This window comes from Symphodus melops (genome assembly GCF_947650265.1).
Source record: "Symphodus melops genome assembly, chromosome: 2".
Taxonomy (NCBI): Eukaryota; Metazoa; Chordata; class Actinopteri; order Labriformes; family Labridae; genus Symphodus; species Symphodus melops.
Genome location: NC_136692.1, coordinates 6,200,172 through 6,209,988, shown reverse-complemented (window position 1 = coordinate 6,209,988; position 9,817 = coordinate 6,200,172). Strand labels below are relative to the sequence as shown.

The following is a 9,817-nucleotide window of genomic DNA, read 5'->3' as shown; positions in this document are numbered from 1 at the left end:
CATTTTCTTAAAGAGGGCAACAATGATCGTTCATATAAACATCCATGCATGGTGGTTTAAGGATCGTTGATGTATACACTCTATATGTAAAAACTGTTTACAACTTTTAATCTGTAAAAAGCCAAAAACTGTCCGGTGTAATCACAGCTGATGGACAATCTTCAGTTCCTTTAAACTCCACTCTGCTGGTGAAACAACACCAATAAAGAAAAGGATAGTACACAAATGCATATTAGCAACTAAAGAAACACCCACTCTGACCCTCTGGTCATCATGAACATCAAAGTAGACTCTAAAGAATCCTTAGATATGTAGGGTACAGTGTGCTGCAGGATGTTTGTTAATACTTCATTTAATGTGTAACAGACATTGTTTTTTTTTTTTTCATGGTCAGAAGCTCTTACTTTCTTCGGCTTTACATTTCACCTGTCAAATTAATCAAGCGTCATAATGCATTCATCCTATACGCTAATAACAACATTCATTATCAGCAGTTCAGAGTACCCTGTATCACCCACAACTCACATACATTGGTTCTATCTCCCAGTGCGCTTACCAACAGTGGATCAACTTAAACAAAGTGCATACAGCACCTGACGAGACAAATATGAACTGTGCAGAATCTGGACCTCTTTAGATAACTGACGTGACTTAAACTTAACGGAAACAATAAATGTGGTCCCCTCGTCCGATAAGTCCAAGTGCTGCAGATGTTTGATTGCCTCTTCCCAATTAGTCTTTATCTGCAGGCTTTGTGCACTATGTTTTCATAGGTCTCATTATCTTTATAAGACTTCTGCCGGAAGGTTTCAATCTTCTCTTCAGAGGACATTATCTTCTTGTTACCTTTAAAAACAACGTTTGTCCTATAAGCTCAGTGTTTCTCAGCTCGTTCCGTCTCAGGACCCAACCAACAACTGGAAAACCATGACCCATATTTCTGATGTTTTTCCACCAATCAGATTTATTTAATGCCTAATTCTGCCATTTTAGCAGTCTGCAACGGCCGTCAAATGTTTTGTACTTCAGACGATGCAAAGTATCCGACAGAAGCGATAAACTGAACAAAATAAACACGTTTAGAAAAGCGCTTGATATACTGTTCGACACAAGGTTTTTTTTCCAGGCGCATGCTCGTGCGCCTCAGAAAACAGCTCCACGAGCCACCTTTGGGTCACGACCCACCAGTTGAGAATCACTGCTATAGCTGATGTTTTTTTTTAAATACAGTTTTGCAAGTTGAAGATACATTGTTTACAGATTTCTTTCGAACAATATCACAAATTTAAATGGATCTTCAGAATTGAAGCATAAAATCTTGCACAACATTGGCAGGCTAAGGAGCCGTGTTGAAGTGCTGCAAGATTTAAGGCACCCCCATATGGCTGATTTCGGATGCCCTTCACCCCGAGGGTTGACAGGCAAACGCCAAACCAAAAGGTATTGCAGAGATGAGAGTGGGCAAACGAACAGATATTACTGATTCTACATGACCTTGGCAGCCTGAACTTTTTCTGACAAGCTGCACAAGTAGAAATTATGTGATGAATATTGAGAGAGATATAAAGAACGCTGAAAGGTTTGAAGACAGACACAGAGCTGGCTAAACTCTGAATCTTCATTGTCCGCCACACGGCAACCTGCGTGCACATCGACTCTAAAGAGGATTGGGCGAGGCGAGACAACTCTCGCAACATACATTTTAAGCGCTTTACGTCAGAGTAACATATTGTTATTTGAATGAATCTACTACAAATAAACATGTTCACAACATGTTGATTAAAGCTTCAAGCTGCAAAAGACATATGGATAGAAAAAAGCCAGTCTTTATTTTATTAGACTGAATTCAGTATAAATAAGATTTGTGCGCCAAAAACTTTTGTGTCCCTCCATCTGGCTTCTTAGAGATTAGCCAAGTGACAACTTTTTTTTCCCAAAAAGTTGTCATAAACAGTGACAGCTGTATCCATTGTACAATATGAATTTCAGCTAAAGAATATTTAACTGTTATTTTTGATTAAAGTATGCATCAAAGATAAACAGAAAAAGACTCAGATCTTTTATCCCTCATGTTCAGATGACTCTTTACATAGTACAGTTTGTCCACCACACTCTCTGCACACGAGCACGTTCGCATGCTTCTAAATTTGTACGTTGGAAGTGCTTCACTGTGATGACGACTCATCATTCTATGATTATAAACATTTGAAATAAAACAACAACAATCAAGACAAATTTGACATGAGCTAGAAAAAAAGAAAGGAATACATTCATGTAACAGCACCATGTTGACACCAGAGGGTGCTGTTGCAATACTTTCTCTCTTCATACGCTTTACGTCCCGAGATGATAATCTCTGTGGACTGACTGAAAGCCACATGATTCATTACCACACATATCAGAGTTGCATTGTAGGGATGTGTCATGAATTTAAAAGTCCTAATTTTCATCAGAATGTGCCCCTTGCTGCTTATATCCTGTCAGCTGCAGAGGATCCCATCAGTGTATCTTTAAATTATAACTTCAGCTCTATCAAACAAGGGTATGCACGGGGGAAACAATGAATGTGACATCAGCATGTGAAAAAAATGTATTAATCATTCTGTGTACTCATTAAAAGAATGTGAAAGAAATAAAGAAAGGAATTCTACATTTAAACAAGTAACAAGTTAGATCAATAAATATAAAGTTGTATTAGAACCTGTCAAATAAAAAAAAATGCTCCAACAAATGTCGCAGAAAGGTGTAATAGATACAGATTCTCTTGTTCCCTCCAAGTCTGAGGCCTCTGTTTAAGGGGGCTCTCTTTCACCTCGTCAGTTTCTCACCGTGTCTCCTGTTTAAACACGTGGCTCCGTCTTTTCTTTCCTCTCACCCGCTTCATTCACCTCTGTTGCTCCTTAACGGCACTGCTCTCTCATTACTCCACCTCACTCACTCCCACGCACTTTTCCCGTGTCCTGATCTCATCGTCTCGCACTCCTCGTGCTCCTGACTCTCCGCGCTCGCTCCTTGGCTGCTGTGGCAGGCAGGGCTTGCAAGGTGGTGATGGTGGCCTTGGTCCAGTAGTCCACTTCTATATAGATCCGGTAGATCCAAAGCTTCAGTTCAAACAGAACTGTTGGCCCTTCTAACTGTAAAAAGAAAAAGAAAAAAAGAAGAAGTTATAAAAGTCAGGCATCATTTCTGCTCAGCACATTCCCTGTTATCATACACAGGGGTGTGTCCAATGGGGGACCTGGGACTCCCCCCATCCTCTTCAAAAAAGATCTAATTAGCCACCCTTAAAAGCCAATCCATTATATCTTTTTTTGAGTCTTCAAAGACTTAAAGGCAGGGTTGGTTATTTTTGAAAATAATCATGATTTTGAAAGTAGCATCCCCTCCTTGCTCCATCTTCACCCACCCCCTCCCTTCTGTGCTCCCTCAAAAGCCACGCCCCTCACTGTGCCATTGGTCCAGAAGCAGGTTTCAGCATGCTTCGAGTGTGGGCTCGTGCGTGCATGGGTTAGAGAACGAGCAGGGAGGCAGGGAGGCGTGATTGGTTCATAAAACTCGAACTGAGTGCAGACATTGGTCGAAGTTTTTACGTGCTTATAACTGCTACAGATCACGGATTGTCTTTGGGGTTTTTTTTAGAGCACATGAGTTATCAATTCAGGACCAAAAGACATTGTCAACCAAAATCTTAAAAAGTATATCGAGGGAAAACTACCAATCTTGCCTTTAAGCACTGAAGGAGTAATGTAAAATTCTTCTTCAAAATTCAGGATGTCATACTGATTGTATGCAGTATGCATCGTACCATCTACCTCGTGTCCTGTTTCCCACAATGCAAAGGGCCAGGTCAGGGATTGAAATGCCGAAGTGCAGCTGTTTGAACTCGTCGGTGGTGGTGACTGAATATCCAAATTACAGGCATGAACTAATCACAAATATGACACGTTCATATATTTAGAATTTCCATTATTATATTATAAATTATTATTCACAGCTGAATAATTAATAAACCTGAATGCCTGAAAAGTCCACAACACTTTTAATAGCATGCCCATCATATTTCAACCCAGGGTATGATGTGTGAATGACAGAAGATAAGAGATTGTTGACTGTGTCATTCATTATTTTATGATCTATAATAAAAGTTGTAGTATAACACACAAACATATTGCCATTTAACAAGTTCAATGGTGCCAAGTGTGATTAAAGCAGGATGGGTTAGGGTAAAAATTGATGGAACGTAACCTTCGCCAGGTGGATCCGATCCGTCTACGTTTACAGCAACCTGATGACAATCACTGCTGAGTTTATTTTGACCCGATCTCACCGGGAAATGTTTTTGTCCATGTAAAATAAGTACAAATGAATCACTGGTCAGCTTATTATGCTACACCGTAGGGTACGCAGTTTATACTGGATAGTGATTCCAATAGTATTATGCAGTACGCAGTTTCGAAAACTCGCCTCCTGTATGTGCTGACTCATCGTCTCACCTTCAGAGGTGGTGAGTGTTTCTCTCTGTGTTTTCTCAAGTTCTCGGTCTTTGTTATAAACAAAAACATTGTCAGAGTTTTCAATTGCCAGAGTATAACTTAAGAGTATAACTTCCACTCCAGCCGTTTGTGTTTACTGTTAAATCCTCCCTGCAGCCTTGGCTTTTTGTAAAGTGTTTTCTGGGTCTCCTGGATAATTTAGTTGGGAGTCAGCTACTCTGCAGCGTTGGTTTAGTTCATCATTTTCCATGCATTATTTAGTTTAGGGAACTTGTTTTGGCTCTATGAGATCCCCCCCCCCCCCCCCCCCCCCCCATTCTTCTGAGATAACTTTAAGGCACCTCTGGGTGCATCTGCGTCCCACCCCCACCCCCATCTCCTGCTACCAAGCAGAACTTTGGCACACACATACTTTAAGCCATCCCTCTATACGTCAATGCACCAGTCAGACTACCCCAATGAAAAGAGTCTGGATATGCCAAAACCTGTTGACATCAGACATCAAAATTCCTGTTTCTAACCACTCCTTGTCCTGAGCTCTCCGAGGTTCCTCGAGATTGTTGCTGATTATGGCCTGCCAAATAACCAAGCCCCCCCCCCCCCCCCCCCCCATCCAATCCTTCTTCCTGCATCTTATCTCATCTCCCCTATCCTTTTTTCAAGCCCAGCACAGCTTTAGCACAGACAGCTCTTACATCATCCCAGGTCGGTCGAAGATTTCTGCCTGTTAAAGGGATTTTTTTTCTTGCCATGCTATGACGGATTAAACTGGGTCCTTGTAATATAGCAGTAGGTGAGGTCTTTTACCTGGTTTTTGTAAACATAACTATTAGCATGGTCTTTTTATCTGCTCTGTTGTAATGTTAACAGACAAACAGTATAAGGCCCTTTACCTGCTTGTTATGAACTGACACTATACAAATAAAGATTGATAATAAAGATTGATCAGCACCTACCTCTAACCCCTCCACACTGGGAGTCATGCCTGCTGTACCATCCACCGCTTTGAGAAGTTCTCCAATGCTGATTATGAGAGAAGACAATCTGTCTTTTACCATCCTCCTGTGAGTCTCGTACTCAGACTTCCTCCCATCGTCCAGCTCGTCTTTCTCTTTGGCGATGGCTCTTTCCATCAAACTGCGACACTGCAGCAGAGCTGAGTGGAGGCACCAGAGCTTGTCCCTGGTGTCCAGCTGGGAGGACGGAAGAGAGACGGACACGAGACGGCCGTCGGACACAGAAACATCCGCGATGAAACTTTCCCTCTTCCTCTGGGATAAAAAAGAAAAGAGGGGGCGGATATACAGACGTTGGAGAGTGAAGTGAATAAGTGGAGGATTAAACCGTGCATTCTTTCAATTACTAACCACACTGATGTCACTTTTGACCACAACTTGGCCCGATAATGAAGCTCAAAGAAGCAACAGGGATTTATCCTAATCCGACTGGAATTTGTTCAGGCACATTCACATTGCCTCAAAGAATCAAATATAACAAACCGAGACAATGGAGGAATTTGCCCTCAGTGTAATTCCAGGAAGGATGTAATAAGTCAACAAGGAAAAGTTTAAGATGAGAGGCTTCAAGTGACACTCCAAAACCGCAAAAAAAGAACTTTTGTCCATGCAACACACACAAATAATACTGCACAACCGAGTACGTGGTTTGAAAGAGCATCTGAAACATATTCTTTGAAAAAGTTAGATGAGAAGATCGACAGTGCTAGCTTATCTTTATGATTAACACGAAGCGACAGCCTGCAGGTGATTAGTTTAGCTTATCTGAAAACAGGGGCACATCTAGCATTGCCAACTACAAATTGTCATTTTGATAAATTTGGGAGATTTGGTAGGAGGAGTTTGCAAGACTCCGTGTTTTAAATATGTATGATCAACTTAGCCAACATAAGCTAGATGTCTGCTGGCAGAGGACTTATTTTTATTATACAAGCATGACAATGGTATGAATCTTCTCAACCCCCAGCAAAATGTGATAACATCAATACAACAAACATTTCATATTTGGTATCCAAAATAATGACACTGTGTAACTTTAATAAACACATGACATCACCTCTGTTTATATAAAAGCTTAATTATGACCATATCAAGACGTGATTTGGCAGCTGAAATCAGGGACCCCTTCCTAGGCACGAGCTTTACTCATGTGACTTTCCAGAGGCCTCCTTGTGATATCATACTGAGGTGTTAATGTTGAACCCTGTGTGTGGAAGGTAGCAGTGCGACAGAGCGGCTGAATGTGACCTGTAAGCTGTGAGAGTCGTGTGTGGGCGTTGATGGTTATTGCTCCAACTTCAAAGGAAGCGGGATTCAAGCAGTTTCAGATATGTCCAGAAGGAATTCTGTAGCCTGAAGCAATAGTCTAATGCATCTTTGTAAACTATGATAACGTGTAAAGTCCTAAAAATTATTTAGGCGGTATCAAATTACTGTTGCGAATGCTCTATTTCCTGCTCAAAGGGTAAGCCAAGGGACAACTTGTCTGGAAAACAGAACACACTCTGCCTGAAAAATACTTGCTTGGGTTTTTCAGAACCATGTTTGAAAAAACTAAACCCATCAGGGATACATCTCGAAGGAAGGAAAACAAAAGGGAACATGCTCAAATAAGTCGTATTTATTCATGGTGTGTTTACTAGAATGTACCGTTTCTGTTGCCTTTGTTTTAATGGGCTACAGAGGACTTTTTTCCAAAAGAAAACGCAAGCCAGCAAAAGTCAACGAGAAGTGTTCATGCAGAGGGAATTTGAAAAAGACGTGGAGGATTCACAGAGAAAAGGTCAAATCCTGGGAGTGAGGTGGATGAAGTTGTATTGCCAGGCCGCTCCCTTGCTCACAGCGAGGCACATAAAGGAAGGGTGAGACAGTGAGCTGGCGAGAAACCAAGAAGTTTTAATAAACTGCAGCTCACACACCTAGAGGCAAAAGAGACGCGGGCATGGGGGGGGAAGCTGAAAGCTTTGCGTCTCCAGGCATTGATGAGTTTGTGCCAGAATGAACGCACACCTGTGATTCCAACGAAGTTCACCCCCTCCATTCTGCATTCTTACCCCCTGCTGTCCCAGACATCATTCCTTTCTCTGTCACACACACACACACACACACACACACACACACACACACACACACACACACACACACACACACACACACACACACACACACACACACACACACACACGCTCTTATCTCTCTTTTGCACACTTTCATCTTTCCTTTTGCTCTCTGTCTCGCAGTCACACATGCATACACACTTTGTCCATATCATTATGAGCACACAAACTTACAGACATACACACACACACACACACAGAGTCACGCACATAGACTCAAACAGAAAATCTATTAATTTTTCCATTTAACCTTGGCCCAGTTTTTACTCTCCTTCACCCACACACATCATGTTTCTCTCTCTCTCTCTCTCTCTGTTCCTGCTCTGGTCTCACACTGGGATCCATGCATCAGGTAGTGAATGTATCCAGTGAAAACTTTCTCTGTACTCACATAAAGTTCCAGTAATTTGGAGCACTCGTGGTGCAGCAGCTCGGCTATAGCTGCGGCCCGGTCCGTGGTGGTACTTGTCCTGCTCAGGTCTGAGCCGGTCATGCCTCTTGTCCGCCTGCCTGCCATTGGACTATCTGCTGACTCTACCGGGAAGTCAAAAACAAACTCGCAGCTGGAGAGAAAGAGGCTGTCCCCCCCGTTTTATACACCCCCCTAACGCCTCCTCCCCCCCTCCCGCTTAACGCTGTCTTTCCAGTCTCCTGTACCTTGTCAACGCACTATTAATTAGACTGGAACACTACCTTTGGATAAGGTGTCGGTAAAACGAGTTGCTCGCTCACTGTTGCTGATTTTGTTACACAGTTTGAGGCCAATTCTCCGCCCTTTCTCCTCGGCAACCTGATGCCAAGGCGGGAGGAATTTAACGGGACGCGCGGGGGCGGAGAGACGCTGGCGGGAGGAGGGAAGAGCAGGGCCGCATTGTGTGTGTGTGGAGCTTATCGGAGTTACTGGCAGTGACAGAACCAAACATGGTCTTCATTTAGGAAGGCTGTTGCAACCTGTAGGCAACTTACAATGGGCTAAATGTAAACGTTCACAGAAAGAGCAGCATTTCTTTGATATGATTAATGGAGATTAGATTGGCACTCGGCAAAAAAAAAAAAAAAAAGTGCCCCCTCCAACTCGTCCATATTATGTCATACATCAGTAGGCCTAATATCGCAAAGTGGGAACTTTTTGTTTTCAAAGTTCACCTATAAAACGGAGAACACTAGAAACCCTCATTTTCCTTGGCTGACTTATGACAAGGTAAAAGTAGGTAGGCCTTCAAACCAAGCTTATACCATCTCGGATAGAGGCATGTCAGGCCTGTCTAAATTTGTGGATATGGTCGGTGTGGTGTGAACAGCAGAATCTGTTCTGCTCACAGCCTTTTATGCGATTCAACATGTTTTTTCTCCCTCCTGTAACACTACCAGCTCCTTAACCTAGGACAATTTCTCAAGTCGAGGCAATTTAAAACACTTTCAGCTGAAAAATAATAGGCCTGTTTCAGTGTACAAATGTTGCCATTTCCATTTCTAGGCCCAGAGGATTTTGGTGGAGTACTTCCTTGTTGGAGTGTTCTTGCGTCTCACACATGCGCAGAATGCACACACTAAATTAAAGTACTATTCTATTAGTTGGATTTGAACAGTGCAACTTTTTGGCCTGTGAATTTTTGTTGTCAGGTTGGACCTTTTTATGGAGGTTTCTTACTTACACTTCAAACTTTGCCTGTTTTGAATCCACTGCTGTAGTTTCAAGTATGTCAGCATTTAGGGCCTCCCACTGGCCTGGGGCTCCAAGCAGTTGCCTGCCTCACCTGCTGACAAGCAGCACCTCTGTAAAGGATCATCTGTCGGTATATGTATATATATATATATATATATATATATATATATATATATATATATATATATATATATATTTTGTGTATGCATTAGTTTTTGTTGTTGTTGTTTTTATTTTTTTACATTTGTGCCATATTGTATACTTTAGTCATGGTGGTGGATACTGGACATTAATCATGACAAAGTCACTTCAATGGAGATTCCTGCCCTAAAGGTGGATTTGAAATTGTGTTGGTGGTGTTCAGCTGTTTTCATCTTTATTTAAAATAAAGCTGTCCATGTTACAATTTAAGTAAAGCAATTAAATAAATAAAAAGACCTATAATGGTTCAATGATTGACAAAGCTTGAGCATGTTTTTTTTTTCTTTTCTCATAGACTTTAAAGGACTAAACTAAAGATAAATG

The 9,817-nt window shown here is 41.8% G+C and overlaps 1 protein-coding gene across 1 annotated transcript in view; it reads right to left on the bottom strand.

Annotated features, from left to right (window-relative positions):
* cntf (ciliary neurotrophic factor) overlaps positions 1-8,552 on the bottom strand; it is an 8,879-nt gene extending 327 nt beyond the window's left edge. The window contains exons 1-3 of the mRNA XM_079338412.1: positions 8,018-8,552; positions 5,450-5,764; positions 1-3,134 (exon numbers count right to left, since the gene is read on the bottom strand). The exon at positions 1-3,134 is cut by the window's left edge and continues 327 nt beyond it. Coding sequence (XP_079194538.1) covers positions 2,967-3,134; positions 5,450-5,764; positions 8,018-8,143 — 609 coding nt within the window. The 5' untranslated portion in view covers positions 8,144-8,552 and the 3' untranslated portion in view covers positions 1-2,966. The remainder of the gene's footprint in view (positions 3,135-5,449; positions 5,765-8,017) is intronic.
* Between the last annotated feature and the right edge of the window lie 1,265 nt (positions 8,553-9,817).